The sequence below is a fragment of the Podarcis erhardii genome (assembly GCF_964252035.2).
Source record: "Podarcis erhardii genome assembly, chromosome: 4".
Taxonomy (NCBI): domain Eukaryota; kingdom Metazoa; phylum Chordata; class Lepidosauria; order Squamata; family Lacertidae; genus Podarcis; species Podarcis erhardii.
The window spans coordinates 480,730-500,181 of NC_138508.1; the positions used below are offsets into that span (position 1 = coordinate 480,730).

The window sequence follows — 19,452 nt, forward strand, 5'->3', positions numbered from 1 at the left end:
TACTTAACCCGAGGTACCACTGTAAAAGCGGCAATACTCTGCAAGAATGCTCTTTCTCATAGACTCTTTGAGGCAAAGGAGTCAAAAGGAGGTCAGAACCTTTTCTTTTTCAAACCCTGACAGGTTATGGGCCCCTTCCCGTCCCACGATCCCCACGGCCCCCTCCTGCTGCTCTCTGTGCTGGTGGATGACAGGATGCCAAGGAAAGGGTTGGCCGTCCTTGCAGCAGTTCTTCTTTCTCCACAACTGGGGGGACGGGCTCTGGGCTGCAAGGAGAGGTGACAGGCAGAAGACATTCATTAGCCTGGATGCTACACGACTCTTCCAGCTCCTCTTAATGGACTTCAAAGATGGAGATAGATTTCTTTGACAGCTACAAGAACTGGATTTAAGATGCTGGCAGGAAACAGACGCAGCCTCAACGCTGCCAGGAGTCCTGACACCCCCTCAAGGAGCCAGGGGGGTGGGGAGGCAGGCAGGAAGCAAGCAAGCAAGGAAGAACGGCCACCACAATCATGTATCAGCATTTAGGAAACAAAGCAGAGGCTGACTCCACCAGCAGAGGACGTTGTTTTCTGCCCCCTGGAGACCCACCTGGCCTGTGGGGGGGGGGACTGGACCACAGACACCAAATGGGCCTGCTTGGTGGGTTTCTTGAATTGTACAACCCTCCCTTCTTCCCCAAGGAGCTCAGAGAGGCCAGCTTTACACTGAGCACAGAGATGGTTGGGCCAACCGTCATCTGACCACCCCCAGTGGAGAAGAGGAATTCCGGAGTTCCTCAGCTCACCTCTGTGCTGTGTAAGGAAGTCCTTTCTTTTCTCCATCTTGAATCTTCCAACATTCCCCTTGATAGGATGTCTCCTGGGGTGGGGGGGTGGGGGGTGTCACTGAATTTGCCCGCAAGGATCCAGCAATAGCATTTCCCAAGAAGCAGGGAGTGGGCACGAAACCAGGAGGAGGAGAAGGAGAAGCTCTCAGCCCCTCCCTCCCTCAGCCGGAAGGGGCACAGGGCAGCCTGGCATGGGAGAGGGGGCCTCCCCAGGGGGCCTCGTGCCAGGCCGCCTCTGCCCCTGCATGAACTATGGTCTGGCCAGCATTTGGGGAACTGACCCCACTTCGTGTGTGTTTGTGTCGGAGAGACACCTCCTCATTCTTTTTACCTGCCTCAGGTAAACATTTCTCTGGCAAACAATAAGAATGGTAACTGTGAGAATGATCAGGAGCGTAGAGCCAGAGAGTAAATCCTATTGAGCTCAAAGGAGCTTAGTAAAGGTAAAGGGACCCCTGACCATTAGGTCCAGTCATGGCCGACTCTGGGGTTGCGGCACTCATCTCATTTTATTGGCCAAGGGAGCCGGCGTGCAGCTTCCGGGTCATGTGGCCAGCAGGACTAAGCCGCTTCTGGCAAACCAGAGCAGCGCACAGAAACGCTGTTTACCTTCCCGCTGGAGCAGTATCTATTTATCTACTTGCACTTTGAGGTGCTTTCGAACTGCTAGCTTGGCAGGAGCAGGGACCGAGCAACGGGAGCTCACCCCTTCTGAGTAAAAATGCTTCAGATTGCAGTGCAAGGCTGCCCAGTCCTGAAACAGTTACCTGGGAGTAAGCTCCATTGAATACCGTGGGAGTTACTTCTCAGTAGACCGTGTAAGGTTCCCTTTACGATAAAGCAATAAACGAATAAAGAAGGAATTGCAGTGAAAGACTTTAGAGTGGATGAGTGACCTTTTCCTTCTTCATATCCCAGCTTTGCCATTTCTTTCACTTGGTGCAGGGATTTTATTTCCAGTATGAACAGAATCGTGTTTTTGCACCTGCGCCACTTTTAATTATTCTCCGAGATGTGGAGGGAAGGAAAAAGGGAACCCAGGGCTTTCTGGGATCAAATTCTAAACCAGGATGGCTTCTGTAATTCCAGGATTGTCCCTGGAAAATCGGGACACTTGCCAGTTTTGTGGGCATGCTGGAAATGTGCCCCCCCCCCTTTCCAAAAGCGTAACTGGGGAGCAGGTGGGGAGTGTTTTCATTTCCTTCTTCTGGTGCTGAGAGGCTCCAGCAAGGAGGGCTGGGGGGGGGGAGCTGAGGCTGCCGGAGGCCCCACCAAGGCCGTTTCCATGCCACCCCCTCCTACCCCCCTCCGCTCGCAGCTCAGAAAAGACACAGGAGATGAGCATCACCCCAGAATGAATGATTCAACAGCCGCTGGCATATTTAAGTGGGGAAAGTGATGATGCCTGGGGGTGGGGGAGGCAAGGGAAGGAAAGAGCAAAAATCCCACATCCCCAGGTATTTCTCTCTCTCACACACACACCCCCCCGGGCAAAATCCAGGGACTGAGACCACTTTCTCTGCTGCGCTGAAAGCAGGAAGGAGACACAAGACAGATCACGTTGGAGAACCTTTATTTTCCGACAGACACAAACCATGAAAAAGACCGCTGACCCCCACTAAAAGGGGGGTCTGGCACAAACAGAAGCAGGGGGTGTGCAGCGAGAAGGGGAACAGGGAAAGAGACCCCAGGCCCCACTGCGGGGAGCAGCCTCAGGGGATGTGTGGAGTGGCAGGGTCTGCCTCACGAGAGGGGTGGCCCCCTTGCCAGCGGGCAAGCCAGATCCCACAGCCAGCGCAGGTGGCTTCCTGTGGGTGGAATGGCGGGGCGGGGCGGGGCGGGGCGGGGGGGGGGCGAGGGGCCCAGCAGTTTGTTTTCCACCTTCAGCAGCCAAACATCTTGGCTCAGGTGGAGGGGTGGGGGTCTCCTGAGAAGCCCCTGCCTGGCTCTCTAGGGGGTGGCCATGGTGACGCAGGGACTACTGAGGAAAGGCTCTGCAGGAAGGCTGCTCCCTTCCGGAATGGCCCGCCAAACCTGCACCCGAGGCCACTGATTTGGGGAGTGGGTTTCCATGTCCGCCCGCCCTCAGAGCAGCCCTGCTTCCCACATAAAAAACATCCACATAAAAAACCCCGAAATCAACAAGACGACAAACAAGCCAGCCAAACCCCAGGTGTCCAGGAGGGGAAGGCAGCAGAAGGGCCTTGGAAGCAGAGCAGGTGTCCTTTTCCGAGGATGGGGAAACTCCAGATGCAGCAGAGAGAAAGTCTGGGGGCAGAGGCTCCTTTTGGTGTGGGGACGAGGGGGAACTAAAGGAGTCACGGGGGTAAAGTGGGGTGCATTTTCAAGATTAAGGTGTGAATGGGCCCCACCTGCATTGTCTCAGGAATAGCAGAACTGGAGAGTCCAACCCCCTGCAATGCGGAAGAGCTCAGCTCCTCTTTATGCCCCTCTTGCTTTAGTCCCCCCTGCAAGCCCCCCCCCCCGGCGGTTTCTGACTTACCTTACCAAGGTAAGGGGGAGCCAGGGAGGAAAGGTTTGGGGTGCCAGAAACACAGCCAAGGGGAGGGCGGTGAAGCTTCCTGGGGGAGGGCGTGCGAGGGAGTGGGAGGGGAGGGTCTCGGGATGTGGGGCAGCCCCCCCCCGGAGCTGTCCGGCAGGGTCAAGGGGGCCCGACGCTGCTGACGGTGGTGTAGCTGAACTTGGAGAGGGAGGCCCCTGTGGCCGTGAGCTCGTCCTCGGGGGGCCGGGGGCGCCTCCGGGAGCAGGGGGTCGCCCGGCCGCAGGAGCAGGTGGCGGCAAAGGCCTTGCGAAAGCGCTTGTTCATGAAGCAGTAGACGAAGGGGTTGACGCAGGCGGAGGCGAAGCAGAGCAGCTGGATGAAGGAGATGGGGGTCCCCGAGAGGGCGCGGTGGGCGGCCTGGGGGTCAAAGGCCCGCCAGGTGTTGACGGCGTAGAGGGGCAGCCAGCAGACGAAGAAGAGCACCACAATGGCCACCAGCATGCGCACCACCCGCTGCTTGGCCAGCAGCTTCGCCCGGGAGGTGTTGACGCGGGCCGCCTCCTGCTGGGCACCGTCCTCGGGGGTCAGGACCGACAGCTCCACCGCGCCCCCCGCCGGCCGGGGCACCTGGACGTAGCAGCCGTCGCCCTCCTCAGCGCAAGGCGGGAGGGGCTCCACGGATCCCCCGTTCTGCTGGGCTGGGGGACACAAGGGGGAAGGGCGTGTGAGGAGGGCTCGGGAGAGCGGGGCACCCCCAGGGCCATCCAGTCCACCCTCTGCAGTGCAGGAGCAGAACATTCCGGGCCATAGCTGTCAACGTTTCCCTTTTTTTAAGGGAAATTCCCTTATTCTGAATAGGATTCCTCGAAAGAAAAGGGAAAAGTTGACAGCTATGTCCTGGGCAGATGACCATCTGACCTCTACTGGAAAACCTCCAGGAAGGGGAGTCCACCATCTTCCCAGAAAGTTTCTCCTGAGTTTTAGACAGAATCTCCTTTCTTGTGATTTGAATCGGTTGGTTCAGGTCCTCCCTTCCAGAGCAGGAGAAAACAAGCTTGCTCCACCTTTTAGGAGGCTTGAAAGGTGGTGGGCTCTCCTTCCTCGGAGGCTGGATGGTCGCTTTTCAGGAGTTCCTTGGCTCTGATTCCTGTTTCCCTGGGGGGTTGGACTAGATGACCCCTGGGTTCCCTTCCGAATCCATGATCGTGACATTTCTAACACAGCGCCCGTCCTCAGGCAGAGCCAACAGGGTGCAGAAGTAACATGAGGAACAAGCTTCAAAACCTAGCCCAATAAACAGCAAAATGGGTTTCTGAAGCATCCAAACTGCCGGTGACTCAGTTACACCAGTCCCTCTGGCCACGATCTGAAGGCTTGTACAGATGCAAAGGTCTTGCATGACACTTCAACAACAAAAATTTTTTTTGGGGGGGGGAGTATCCAGGCCTGTGCATCTTGACAAGCCCAGCTGCCCTGCCTCCCCCCAGCTTCCGGCTTAGCTGATGAGCCCACCCCCAGTGACCCCCAGCCAACGCCCCCAGCTTTTCCTACCCCTGCCCCACACCAACCTTTGGCCTGCCGGGTGAGGTCCATCTCAAACTGAATGCCCCTGTAGAGCTCCCGGGAGATCATTCCATAGGCCACGATCATCACCAGTCCTGGAATCAGGAAGAGAGCAACCAGCAGCAGGACGGACCTGGCCAGGAGAAGAGGGGAGACAGTTGCCCTTGAGAAAGGCCTCACTCTCCTCCCTGGACTTGCCAGACCCTCTTTCCAAAGCGCTCCCAGGTGCACAAGGTAAACTCACATCCACCAGTACATAAGCAGAACAGAGAGCAATACGGCATCAATTGAGCCCCCCGATCAGCCTTGGAGACCCTCTCAAGTCATGTCACAGGGAAGCCCTCTGCAAAACCAGCCTGGCAAGTATCTGTTGAGCTTGCCAAGCAGACCTGTCCAAAGGGCATCTTCTGGGCATGGAGGGGGAGCCAAGGCATTCAGCATTCCCAGAGGACGTCTCAGACAGGCCAGGAAGGGCCATTGGCAGGTACTGTCATGCACCTTGATGGAGAGACTTGTAAACAGGTTGGAGAAACAGGACCTCTGAGCATGAGCTGATGTACACGGCCAACCCATTTTGCAATGTCTCTGACATTTTTGTGTGGGATGTGAAACACAAGAGCAGTCAAGTACAACCTTCCTAGAGTGAACATGTTTACACATGGGGAGGAATGTCCAGCCAGCAGGTCAACTTCCGGTTTCCTTCTGGGCTGGGACAGATTTCCTCTGCATGCGACTAGAGGTGGGCGTGGCCTCACCTGTGCAGGTAATGACAAAAGCACAGGGCAGGGCAGCCATCTCTCTCTGTGACTACATACATTAAAGAAGCAACATCTGCTTAGCCAAAGATGCTCTCTTGGCTTCCAACCAAGAGAGGACAAAGTCTCCTTATGAGATAGTTTCCAGGTATATGTTATGTTACTTTTCTAAGCTGAGTCTGCCTTCTGGGATCCGATTGTGAACAGAATGATGTGTGAGTAAACCTTTATATACTTTTATAGAAGACTGTGTTGTGTCTTATCTTTTATGTGGGAATAAGGGGAAAATACCAGAACAGTTATTGTAGAGGCTTTCGCGAGCCTGAGCAAACACATCCGCTACAAGTTTTAAAAGGGGGAATGTTACTCTGCTAAATTGTGAACTTGTTTACACAAGTTGTAAAGGGTATAACCAGACATTATCTCCTCTCCTGCATCCCTGAACATTCCCACATTTTGATGCGGTCTTTCTGCGATGGGCACAAAACACTTTCCCTCCCACTGGAATTCGTGGCCGTTCAATGAAGCTGAGCGTCAGATGATTCAGGATAGAGAAAATTAAACCTGTCCTCATGCAGCGCAGAGTTAAACTGCTCCTGGATTCCAGTTGCTCGGATCCTGCTTCCCACAGACAATTGTTCAGCCACGGCAAAAACAGGATGTTGGACTGCGTTGGCCACTGGGATCTAACAGGCTCTTACATTCTTAAAGAGAGCCCAAAGGGTGGAAAGGGCGGAAGGCCACCACTCTGACCGCCTCTGATCTGTGGGTCTTTGCCTTTTTCTGTACAAAATGGCTTTTTTTTAATTAAAAAAGGGCTGTGAGTCAGCAAGTCAAGAGATGGTACTTAGAGTCTGATTGATGGGCCCATCGACATTCTGCCCAGGGCTGCCCTCTCAGGCCTGGTTTACTCATTAAACTTGGCTCCTGTGCGGAGGAGCTAAAAGGAGGAGCCGTGCTTTTAATGCCCTTCGAGCAAATTTACTGGGGAGGCTTCCAGACCCCTGGAAAGCATTCCCTTCCTGACTGCAGCTTGAAGAAAGGATCCCTTGTCAAGCAAGGTGCGGAGGCTTCAGCCCAGAAAGCAGACAGGCGCTCTGGGGCAGAACTTGGGCTCATCACAGCTCAGACTGCCCTGATACATCCATGCTACACCTCTCCCCATATGAACCTTCTCGGACCCTGAGATCATCTTCTGAGGCCCTTCTTCACGTGCCTCCTCCCCGAGAGGTGCGGAGGGTGGCAACAGGAGAACGGGGCCTTCTCTGCAGTGGCCCCCTGTCTGTGGAATGTTCTCCCCAGGGAAGTTTGCCTGGCACATTCATTATACACCTTTAGGCACCAGGCAAAAAAGTTCCTTTCTAACCAGGCCTTTGGCTAATCTTGTTGACATCCAACACCCTTTTAGAATGTGGTTCTTTTTGGGGGGCGGGGCGTTATTGCTTTTGGTTTGATTTTATATGTTGTGGTCTTGTTGTGAACTGCCCTGAGACCTCTGGGTATAGGGCAGTGTATAAGGTGAATTAATAATAATAATAATAATAATAATAATAATAATAATAATAATTAATAATACACCCGCCAAGTTTCCCTCTTGCACATTGCAAGATGTTTGGTGGGGGGGGGCTTGGCAAATGCTGCAGTCCCTTTGAGCAAGGACTTTGTGCCTGTCTCTGCCCCCCCCCCCGCTTCTCCCGTGGGTGCTCCCCCCATGGCTTCCTGGGGGCTTCCCCCAAATCTTTAAACCAGTGGCGCAAAGGAATTGTGCCTTCAACGCCCCCACTTTCCCCCTCAAGCCACTGGGGCTGCAGCCTGAGCAGAATGAGGCCTTAGGATGAACGGGGCCCCAATCCTGCCATGTCTTTCTTCACGCTGCTGCAACTGCTCTGGTGAGAGATCAGCGTTTGCTGCATGGGGGGGGCAGCACTTCTGATGACTGGATCTGTGCAAGGGGATAGGTGCAGGGTTTTTGTTTGGGGGGGTGCACCCAGGAACAATTTATATATTTCACTTTTTTACTTATATCCCACTTCAGCTTCATGGCTGAGTTGGGCTCTGAACCCTGGTCCCTTCTAGGTCTAACCACTACACCACACTGCCTCTTAGGAGGCCTGTCACGCTTGGGGACCGTCCGCTCTGTGGGAGATGGTGTCCTGCACACCGAGAGAAAACCCTGCCCTCCCCAAAACTCGGACACATGGGCATCCCATGAGCTGAATGTGGGGAGATGCAGGACGGGTAAAAGAAAGTCCTTCTGCATGCAGCGCAGTGTTAGTCTGTGGAACTCCCTCCCTCATGAGGCAGCCATGATGGCTCTGGAGAGATAAATTCACGGAGGGGGAGAGCGCTATCGATGGCTCCTGGCCATGCTTCTGAACACCAGTTTCTGGAAACCTCAGGAGAGGAGAGTCCTTTGGGGCCCAGATCCTGCTTGTGGGTTTTCCCATTGAGGATCTGGTTGGCCCCTGTGAGAGAGGACACTGGGCCAGACAGGTCCTCTTTGGCCTGATCCGGGTTCTCCTTGGGTCCTCCTGGAGCCCCCAGTCCCAGGGGCAGTCTACCTTGCTCCCGAGGGGCATTTGGCCACTGGGAGGACTGGCTGCTGGGCCTGATCCGGCCGGGCTCTCCTCCTGCTCCCTCCCGCCAGGGCCCAGCGCTCTTCCCCCCACCGACCGCTCCTCACCAGGCCTGCTTGATGTTGCTTCCGGGCCAGTTGTGGGTGCACTGGGTGATGTGGGGCTCTCCGGGCTGCGTGGTGGTGGTGGTGTAGATGGGGTAGGGCAGCATCAGGAGGGCCGAGATCAGCCAGGTGGCGGCGATGACGCGGTAGGCGTGGGAGCGGGTCTGCCAGACGCGCGACTGGAGCGGGTTGCAGATGGCGTTGTAGCGCTCAATGGCGATGGCGACGAGGCTGAAGGTGGAGACGCTGACCGCCATCCCTGGGGGGGGGGGAGACAGAGGAAGAGGGTCAAGGAGTCCCGTCTCAGACCCAGGGCAGCCCCTTCCCCTGCGTGGGGCTCAAGGGCGCCCCCTCGGTGCCCCCGGCTCACCCATGAGGTAGGCGACGGCCTTGCAGACGGCCTTGCCAAAGACGAAGGTGCCCATCAGGCTAGGGATGAAGCTGAAGGGCAGGCAGAAGACGGCCACCATGAGGTCGCTGAGCGCCAGCGAGAGTAGGAAGGAGTTGGTGACGGTGCGAAGGCGCTTGTTCGCCAGCAGCACCCAGATCACCAGCACGTTGCCAAAGACGCTCAGCAAGAAGATCACCGAGTAGAGAAAGATCCGCACGGTCACGTCCAGGTCTGCTGCCGAGGGAGGAGAAGAAGAAGAAGAATAATAATAATTTATCATTTATACCCTGCCCATCTGGCTGGGCTTCCCCAGCCACTCTGGGCGGCTTCCAACAAAATATTAAAATACAGTAATGTAGTTTAAATGATGTCATGAATAGAGCAGGGGGAGAGGCCAGGGGGAGCCCTCCTGCCCAAAATGAGGGGGGTGGTAGCAAAGCTGGCCAGCCGGCCTGGCCCCAGAGAGGCCAGTCAGGAGCTATGGGGCTTATGCTACCCCCAGGGATTCTGTGACTGTGTTTTCTGCATTCCTGGGGGTGGACTCGATGACCCCTGGGGTCCCTTCTAACTCTACAGTTCTAGGGTGCTTGCAGCTTCTCTGTGCTGCAGCCGGGGAGGGGGGGCTCTTTAGCAATGAGCTTCCTTGGGGAGTATTATAATAATAATACTTCCCCCCCCCCATCTGACTGGGTTGCACCAGCCATTCTGGGCAGCTTCCAACAGGTATAAAAACATAATAAAACATCAAATTTCCCGAAACAGGGCTGCCTTTAGATGTCTTCTAAAAGTCAGATAGTTGTTTAGTTCCTTGACATCTGGTGGGACGGCGTTCCACAGGGCGGGAGCCACCACCAAGAAGGCCCTTTGCCTGGTTCCCTGTAACTTCACTTCCCGCAGTGAGGGAACCAGCAGAAGACCCTCAGAGGAGGACCTCCGTGTCTGGGCCATAGCTGTCAACTTTTCCCTTTTCTTGCATGGAGTCCTGTTTGGAATAAGGGAATATCCCTTAAAAAAAGGGAAACATTGACAGCTATGGTCTGGGCTGAACGGTGGGGGTGGAGATGCTCCACCAGGTCTACTGGGAGGAGGCTGTTTAGGGCTTTCAAGGTCAGTGCCAACACTTTGAATTGTGCTCAGAAACGTAGTGGGAGCCAATGCAGATCTCTCAGAACCGGTGTTATGTGGTCTCGGCGGCCAATCCCAGTCACCAGTCTAGCTGCCGTATTCTGGATTAATTGCAGTTTCCGAGTCACCTTCAAAGGTAGCCCCACGTAGAGCGCATTGCAGCAGTCCATCCTCCCTCCCTCCCTCCCAGACAGGGGCGGTTCTTGATCCAGTCTGCCCAACTCTCCATATCCTGCGTGTGCCACCCACCACCCTGGGGGGTTATTCCCTTTTCTCTTACCTGCCGCTGCCGGACCTTCTCTCAGCAGCTGCTGGCAGCTCCCCTCGCCCCCCCTCGCCCCTGCCACTCCAATGCCAGCCTCCCTGCTCTGAGCAGGCCGCTGGCACTGCTGCTGCCCACGGAGGCCTCACCAGGCCCTGAAACCTGCGGAGGCTGACAGCTGGCCTCCCCTGGGAGTTTCCTGAGGGTGGCTTGTTTCAGAGACGGGCCTTGCCCACCCAAGACGCCCACCCTCGTGCCACCCATCCCAGAGGACCCAGGCATCCTGCTATCCTTGCCGGACGCCTCTCCAGGTGTTGCTTCCTCTGGTTTCTCCCAGGGAAGAGGCCGCTGTTTGCCAAGGTACCTTTCTGCTGATAAGGATGTGTCAGCCAGCCGTGACATGCAGAGATGGGAGCGGAAGGCAGGAGGGAGCAGGCAGTGCCAGCGCCAACAGCCCCCCCCCCAACAGGGGTTTGCGTGTGTGGAGAGCTGTGTGCACACCTACACAGAGACAATCCGGATCTTCCTCTCTCTCTGCCCCTGCCAAGGACATGCCTTCCAGCTGACCCTCCCCCAGAGGGGGGAAGACCCCTGGGCATGTCTGCCTGGCACTCCCCCCCCTTGTGCCTCTGAGACCCAGACCCTCCACCTCCCACACCTCCTGTCTGAATTAACGCAGGAGGGGTTAGGATCACAGCTGCACCTCGGAAGTCGAATGGAATCCGTTCCGGAAGTCCATTCGACTTCCGAGACATTCAGAAACCAAGGAGCGGAAGACGTCCGGCTTCCAAAAAAAGTTCAAAAAACCCTGAACAATCACTTCCGGTTTTTGATTGTTCAGGAGTTGGAACGTTCAACTCCCAAGGTGTTCGGCAGCTGAGGTACGACTGTACTTTTGATTATTATTTATTAAATTGGAGGCTCGCTTTATCTTGCCAAAGGCAACTCAAAGTGGCTTAGAAGCAAACAAACAAACAAGCAGAAACCCTCCACAGAGATACGTTAAAATAAAACGAAGAACATGTTGAAATAATACCTTAAAGATACATTGAAAACACCATACCTGTTCTAAGAGGTCACAGAGAAACACAAGCCAGAGAGCTAGTTAAAGAGGAAAGTTTTTGCCCAGCATGAAAACCATGAGATGATTGTGCCAGGTGAGCCTCGCCGTGGAGAGCCTTGCGCAAACTGGGAGCTGCCTCTGAAAAGGCTATACCAGGAGGGAGTCCAACTCTCTTTCGCAGAAGGGAGACTGAGGGTCATCTAGACTGACCCCCTGCAATGCAGGAATCTCAGCTAAAGCACACATGACAGGCGGCCGTCCGACCTCTGCTTAGAAACCTCCAAGGAAGGAGAGTTCACCATCTCCCGAGGGAGACCACTCCACTGTCAAACCATAATAAGTAAATGACTCCTGATGTTTAGTCGGAATCTCATTTCTTGCCCTTTGAATCCACCAGTTTGGGTGTTACCCTCTGGAGCGGCAGAAAACAGCCTTGCTTCACCTTCCGACTAAACATTAGGAAGAACTTTCTGGGAGTAAGAACTATTTGACAGGGGGGCGGACTCCCTCCCTGAGAAGGGGGCAGATTCTCCTTCTGAAGCAGAGGTTATCATCACATGTCATTCTTGCAGCGGCATAGCGTGGGTTGTCAGCACCCGGGGCAAGGCAAGTAATTTGCGCCCCTAACCCCTAACCTGTGGCCGCTGCCAGCTTCTTCTTGCTGCTGCCTGGGCTGGGGTATTTACGGTAAGGTAGCCATGGCGGCGGCGGGTCCATGTCAGGTGATCTGAGGTGAGTTGCCGCTGGCGCTGCTGCCCAAACGACGCCGCTTGCCCGGAGGAGGAGGAGGGCAGAGAGGCGAGGAAAATGCAACATGGCCCAGCAGCTGCAGCACCAGCGGGGCTGTGAGGAAGCCCTTCGCGGCCAGCGCTGAGAGCCGCTGCCTGCCAGACGCCTTCAGCCCGGACGTGCGCACAGCTTGTTGGTTCCGCGAGACATGGGGCTCTGCTACAGCCTGCGCCCGAGGCTCTTCGGCGACTCCAGAGGCGGCGAGCCCCCCCAGATGTTGTGCCCAGTGTGGCCTGCCCCCCTGCATCCCCCCACGCTACGCCACTGCATTCTTGTTATCTGTTTATTGATACCCTGCCTTTTCCCCTGTTGGAATGCAAGGTGGCTGACAGATAAAATAAAAACAGCTAAAAATAGTCATTAAAACAATTAAAAACAAACATTAATAGAATAAACCTGTCTGTCTGTCTTATCTATCTAACTAGTGCTTTTTTCTTTAAAAAATTGTTGAGGGGTACTCTCATTTTGTTTTCCTTTTATCTCCCTACTTTATAAAGGAAAACAAAATGAGAGTACCCCTCAACAAATTTTTAAAGAAAAAAGACTAGATCGATAGATAGATAGACAGACAGACAGACAGACAGACTGACAGGTTGGTCATGAAGAGTCGGACACGACAAAACGACTAAACAACAACAACAACTCTCATTTTCCTACTCATATTGAAATCCTGCCCCTCAATGAGGCCAAACTTAGATTCACAAAATGTTTTGGGGTATGCGTCCCCCCAGAAAAAAGCACTCTATCTATCTATCATCTATCTATCTATCTATCTATCTATCTATCTATCTATCTATCTATCTATATCTATCTATCTATCATCTACTATCTATCATCTCTCTCTCTCTGAGCTATTTTAAGACATGCAATTGTAATGAAACCAGCAGGGTCCCAATCCTTTCATTGAAAGGTCTTCAGCTACCAGGGAAGGACAACCAGCGTTCCATTGGGTGGCCTCTGTCCCGGATGCTTCAGCTGACATTCCTGCATTGCTGGGGTTGGACTAGAGGACCCTTGGGGTCCCTTCCAATTCTACCATTCCAGGATTCTAGGGGGACAGCCCTTCCGATACTGGAAGATGGCTATCCCGTCTCCTCTCGGTCTCCAAGCCCAGCTCCCTCCACGGTTCCTCCCGCGCCTCATCCTGCTCTCCCTCCTTCGCACACCTTCCCTGCCGGACTCGAGGGGCCCCTGGCACTGTGCTCATGCTCTTACCCGCAGGAGAGAAGCCAAGCCCCCCCCCCCGAAAGCCAGGCAGAGAAGAGAAGCCAGGGGTCCAACCCGGAGGGACACGGCAGCACCCAGGCCACAAAAGAACTCTGTGCATGCTCCGAAGTCCTCCAAGGACCGGAGGGAATGACTGAGATGAATGACTGCCGGAGGGGGGGGGGGTCAGGACCTGCAAAGGGCAGAAAGGGAGGCTGGAGGACCCGATCCAGGGACGTGGAAGCGACACCACGTGGAGACGAGGGGGTCTCCCCGCTGCCTCAAACACGGGCTTGGGCTGGGGAGGCTCCAAATAGTTGGCCTGGGGGTTTCACCAGAAAACAGGGGTCTCCTCTAGGATGCTGAGGGAGAAAGTCCATTATCCTCCCCAGCGCCGTTGGGGCTGTGTGGAATCGCGGGTGGGGGGCACTTCAGACTTCCCACGCAAAAAGCGCGAGGGGGTCCCCGGAGGAACGTCCCCTTTGGGGGTGTCCCAGGCAAAAAGAGAGACGGTGATGGGGGCTCCCACCCTCTCCTTTAGGGGGATCTTGCGGGGTGGGCGCGGGAGTTCCGCGGCCGAGATGCGCGCGCGTGCGCGCGTGGCGGGTGGATTCCGGCATTAGGCTCGCCGGTACTGCAGAGAAGGTGGAATTTTTTTTGGGGGGGGTCCCCTTCCTGCTCACCTCGGGCTCCGCGCGGGGGTCTCTGCGAAGCGTCGCAGCCTCCGCCGGTCCCGTTCCAGACGCCGCCGGCCGAGCCGTTCCCGCTCCGGCCGCAGAGCAGCGTCTCGTTGAAGGGGCGCGCAGCCTCCATCCCCGGCGGGTCCTCCGTGCCGGCGCTCAGCGGCGTGGCGTCGCGGGCAGCAGCCCAGGCAGACTGACGCCCCCTCCTCGCCCGCCGCTGCCTCCGCCCCTTCGCTCGCCGCCGCCGCCGCCGCCTCTGCAGCCGCCCGGCTCAAGGCTGCTGCCACCCCGAGCCTGACACCGCGCGCCGCCGGCCCAGCAGCGCCCCCTGACGGCGGACGGGGACCCTCGCTGCGCCCGGGAGCTGCGGTCCGCGGCGCAGGCGGGGCGCTCTGCACATGCCCCGGCGGCGGGGGCGGAGCGCAGGCGAAGCACAGGCTGGCAGAGTGGGAAGGGAGCCCAGGGGTCATCCAGCCAACCCCCTGCAATGCCAAGGAAGGAGGGCCGCTCGGGAACAGCTTGGCGGCGCCCTTGAGCATGGGCAGAGTTCGGGGCCACCGACACTTTTCCGGGGTGGGCCGCACCCCGTGCCCCAGGGCATGTGCGGAGTGCCTTGATCCCCAGGCTCCCTGGCATCAAGAGCCCCCACCCCTGCGCGGGCCAGAGCTCAACCTGCTGGCCCTCGGGCTCCTCGAGTGGGCGGGGGGTGGCGTCTCCCGGCAGCAGCCCCGAGCCGAGGCACCTGACCGCCCCCCTCCCCGCTGTTGACACAGGTGGTTGTTTACCTGGCCGAACGGCAGTCAGGTAAGTGCTGCCTGCGGGTCCGAGCGGGGGAGGGAGCCTGGGAGCCGCAGAGGGGGGCTGCTCCTTCCTCGAAGCCCCCCAAGGTGCCCCCCCGTGGCACATCGCCTGCCCTTGACCGCCCCCCCCCCCGATCCGAGAGGGGAGAATTTTGAGAACTGCAGCTTCTCTCGTTCCTCCTGGTCCCCAGTTCCCCTCTCCCTCCGGTCAACCTCCCTCGCAGGGTTGTTATGGGAAATAAATTGGGAGCTGGAGAAGCCCCTGGTTGCGCCCCCTTGAGCTCCTGGCAGGAAAAAGGTTGGCTATGAACGCAATGAAGAGAGTCACAATTCTCTGCTCCTTGCGGGGGGGGGGGGGGCGGATCCCTCTCTGTCTCTTTGCGGGGGAGGCGCTGGCTTTCATTCGGCAAAGCAACGTTTTCAGGGCGGCGGCGCAATGGGGATCTGGGCTTGCCGACCAAGCAGCCGGACGTGGAGGGAGTGCTGAGCGGGGAGATGGGAGCCTCCTGGAATAGCAATAAAGGACGGCCGGTTCTCCTCCGATGCCCTGGGGGGGGGGGGCTCTGCGCCTGCTTGGCCTGGGGCTGTTCACACTTTCCCTTTCTTGGCTTCCCCTTGAAGCTGCCTTTGGATGTCTCTCTCTGAGTTTTGGAGAGAGGGATGAAGGGAGATCTGCGCGGGGGAGGAGGAGGGGGTGATCTCCTCCTCTGTGCAGAGGGTGGCGGCTGCCCCTAGGAAAAGGGGGTCAGTGAAGGCAGAAGATGGCAGGACGCTACACGGGAAGAGGGGCTGGAGTCTGGCTTGAAAGAGGGGGGCAGTGATCTGTGGGGAAGTGGGCCAGTCGGGAGGCAAGCGTGGGAGGCAGGGGACGCTTCAGAGCTGGAGGAAGAGGAGGAAGAGGCAGGCCAGGCCAGGGAAGGGCCAGGGGCTTCCCCACCTTCTCCTGAAGCTCCGTCTCCCAGAACCAGGAGGGGACTGAAGAGGGAAGGGCAGAGGGAGCTTCTGTGCAGGCGCAGTCTCTGGCTGTGAGGAGCGGAAACGGAGGGAGGGAGAGCTGCCCCTGTTGTTGCAGCTGCTCCACAGAGCGCAGACCTGGGAATAGCTGCATCCTAGCTCAAAGCTACCAGCATGAGTCTGACCAAACTGCGGGAGGCGATGGAATAATAATATAAATAAATAAAATTTTATTTATATCCCGCCCTCCCCAGCCGAAGCCGGGCTCAGAGCAGCTGACAGCAATAAAAATAACACAGCATTCTAAAATCATTTCATTCTAAAATCAATTCAAAATCAAATTGCTGGCAACCATTGGGCTAGAGTTCTGTGAGGATTACCGAAGGAGGGGGTCAGACTGTGCCGCGGCCAAAGGCCTGGTGGAACAGCTCTGTCCTGCAGGCCCTGCGGAAAGATGTCAAGTCCCGCAGGGCCCTAGTGACAGAGCGTTCCACCAGATTGGAGCCGCAGCCGAGAAGGCCCTGGCTCTAGTTGAGGCCAGCCTAACTTCCCTGTGGCCAGGGACCTCCAAGGTGTTTTTGTTTGAAGACCATAAGGTCCTCCGTGGGACATACCAGGAGAGGCGGTCCTGTAGGTACGAGGGTCCTAGACAGAAATGCTCTGGTCCAGGGGGTCACAAAGAGGCGGACACAACTAAATGCCTCAACAACAAGAAGCGAGTGTTATATTTGGCAAGAAAGAGCCTTCCTTGGGTGGGAAGTGCCCTTGATGCCAGCCATGCCAGCTCCATGGAAGGAAACAGACCTGGTGGACGGACGGGGGTAGAGAAGCTTTCAAGCTCCAACATAAAGTTCATTCTGGGGGAGGGAAAGAGGAGACATCAGGGTGGGGGCAGCCTTGCTCAGTTTGCCAAGAGGCAGCTGATGGAGATGGCCATTCCCGGGGGGGGGGGGCAGGGAGGGCAAATGACTCCTGACTTCTTGGCATGAGAACCCAAGAACCTAACAGGAGCCCCGCAGGGCATCAGAATCCGGCCTCCTCTTTTCCCAGGGGTCAGCCAGGTGCCTGTGGGGAACTGAGACCCATAAGCATGGCAGAAGCAAGAAGCAGGGGGTTTTTATGTTGTGTGGAAAAGCTCTTCCTTTTGTTTGTCCCGAATCATTTCAGCTTTGCTGGGTCTCTGCGTCTTCTAGTATTTCACATGTGCCAATTTGTGCAGCTCTCTTGTGGGACCTCTTCCTTTTTTTATAATTATATTTTATTAATTTTCCATCAAAAGAAAATACAAATCACACCACATTACAACTTCTATAATTTTTTTTCCATTTTTTGACTTCCTTCAGCCTCTCTGCCAATCATCCGAATTATAACTTCTTTAATTACACATTTCCAAATTTTGCTATTGCCTTTATGCCTACCCCCCACTTCTATTTTCCCTTTTTTACAATATTTCTTATGTTATTACAGAGCTTCTTTAAATGCCACTAACGTTATTCCATTATCACTTATACATTCCCAATACTCAACTAACTTTCCCCAGTTCTCGATGAACTTTTGATCTCGTAGATATCTGATCTTCCCAGTCAGTTTATCAAGTTCTGCATAGTCCATCAGCTTCATTCTCCACTCCTCCAGCGTTGGTATTTGTTCTTGTTTCCATTTCTGGGCCAGTAATATTTCTTGCCGCTGTTGTTGCATATTGGAAAAGTTTGTGGTCCTTTCTATTTATTTCATTTCCGACGATTCCTAAGAGAAAGGCCTCTGGTTTCTTAACAAATGTATATTTCAACATTTTTTTTCAGTTCATTATATATCAACTCCCAGAAGCTTTTCACTTTCTTACATTCCCACCACATATGATAAAATGTACCATCCTTTTCTTTACATTTCCAACACTTCTTACATGTTTTATACACTTTTGCAAGTTTTACTGGTGTAATATACCATCTATATATCATTTTCATAACATTTTCCTTTAATATAGTACATGCAATAAATTTAATACTTTCATTCCATGGTTTTATCCAATCATTAAATTGTATATTATGACCAATATCTCTGGCCCACTGTATCATAACTGATTTGACTTCTTCATCCTTTGTATGCCATTCCAACAATATCTTATACATTTTGGATAGAATTTTATATTCGTTATTTATTATTTCTAATTGAAATTTAGAATCTTCCTCTACATATCCATATTCTTTAAGATCTTTTTTAAACATTACATTTATTTGAAAATAATGCAACCAGTCATATACTAACTCTTCTACTTCTCCATAGGGTTTCATTTTCCATTTCCCCCCTTCTTTAACAATCAAATTTCCATATGTAATCCAATTCTTTCTCATATTAATTTTTTTAACACTCATAACCTCTAATGGAGACAACCAGTGTGGAGTTTTTGGTTCAAGTAGGTTTTTATACCTCTCCCATATTTCTATTAGCGATCTTCGGAGAATGTGGTTCTCAAAACCTTTATGGATTTTCTTCTTTTCAGCCCATAAATACGCATGCCATCCAAATCTTTGTTATCAAATCCTTCTCTGTCTAGCAACTTTGTATTTTCATCAATTTCTATTGGGGCATTCAGCCTATCTTTTTTTCTGTCGGGATCTTCTGCACCTTTTTCCCCTTTATCTTCCTCATATTGTTCTTCTCTGTTCTTTTATATAAATGTCTATAAAAATCCAAGAATCCTTTTTTAATACCTTTCGGACTGTCTATTTCTTCACCCTCCACGATGATTTTGTTGATTGTATTCTTTTCTTTTCTTTTTTTGATTTGCCATGCCAGCCATTTTACCTGATTTGTTAGCCGATTCGAAGTTCCTTTGTCTCATTCTTTTTATGTTCCATTCTACTTCTTTGTTGATTATCATCACAAATTGAGTTTGCAGAGTCTTTATATTCTGTTTACTTTCTCATTATTCGGTTTTTTAACTAATTTTTGTTCATTATCCATTATTTGTCTTAAGATTTCCTTCTTTCCTTTTTCTCTGCTTTTATTTTTGACTGAATTCTGCTGAATGAAAAATCCTCTCATAACCGCCTTGTTGGCATCCCATACTGTATTGATTTTTGTGCCTTTGTTAGAGTTGTTTATAAAATAGTCCATCAAAGTCTTTTGGGCTTTCTCAACAATTTTTTGGTCATCTAGGAGATAATCATTCATTCTCCATCTAAACGTTCTCTCTTCATATCCTTGTAATTCAAATTTTATTGGGCTATGGTCTGAAATTACTCTTGGTTGAATTTCTATTTGCCTGATTCTTGGAGTTAATTCATTTGAGACCCATATTTGATCAATTATCGACATTGATTTGGGTCTGAATAGAATGTAAATTGTTTTTCCAGTGGGTGTCTCAATCTCCAAATATCAATTAAATTACAGTTTTTTATCATAAAAAAAATGTCTTTGGTAATTTCCCTTCTTTGCTAAGCCCTGCTGCTCTTAGTCTATCCATTTCCAATGACACCACACCGTTCATGTCCCCCATTATTATAATCTTTTGGTCTATATATTCAAACAGCTTTTCTTCCAATTTTTTTAAAAAATCAGTTTTGTTTGCATTTGGTGCATAGATCCCGACAATTATTATTTTTTCTCCTTGCCATTTGATCTGGACTGCAATGATCCTTCTTCATCTTTAAAAATTTGTTGAGCTTCGATTTTGTTTCTCACATATAATACAACCCCTCTCTTCTTATTTTTATCGGAAGATATGATTTCATTTCCCAATCTTTTGTTAATCAAAACTTTTCTATGTTTTCTTGCCACATGAGCTTCTTGTAGGCAAATTATATCCCAATTTTTCCTTTTTAAACATTGCTCAATTTTATGCCT

At 53.1% G+C, this 19,452-nt stretch overlaps 1 protein-coding gene across 2 annotated transcripts; it reads right to left on the minus strand.

The window, feature by feature from the left end:
• Window positions 1-3,266: 3,266 nt before the first annotated feature.
• On the minus strand, window positions 3,267-14,034 carry CCKBR (cholecystokinin B receptor). 2 transcript variants are annotated; one of them, XM_081859346.1, is made up of 5 exons: window positions 13,853-14,034; window positions 8,704-8,955; window positions 8,337-8,592; window positions 4,904-5,031; window positions 3,267-4,033 (listed from the first exon to the last, which is right to left on the minus strand). In XM_081859346.1, exons 1-5 carry the CDS (start codon window positions 13,980-13,982, stop codon window positions 3,495-3,497), a joined length of 1,305 nt encoding a protein of 434 aa, XP_081715472.1. In that variant the 5' UTR covers window positions 13,983-14,034; the 3' UTR covers window positions 3,267-3,494. The 2 variants fall into 2 exon arrangements, with proteins under 2 accessions (XP_081715472.1, XP_081715471.1); XM_081859345.1 differs by having other exon boundaries at window positions 8,704-8,958.
• Between the last annotated feature and the right edge of the window lie 5,418 nt (window positions 14,035-19,452).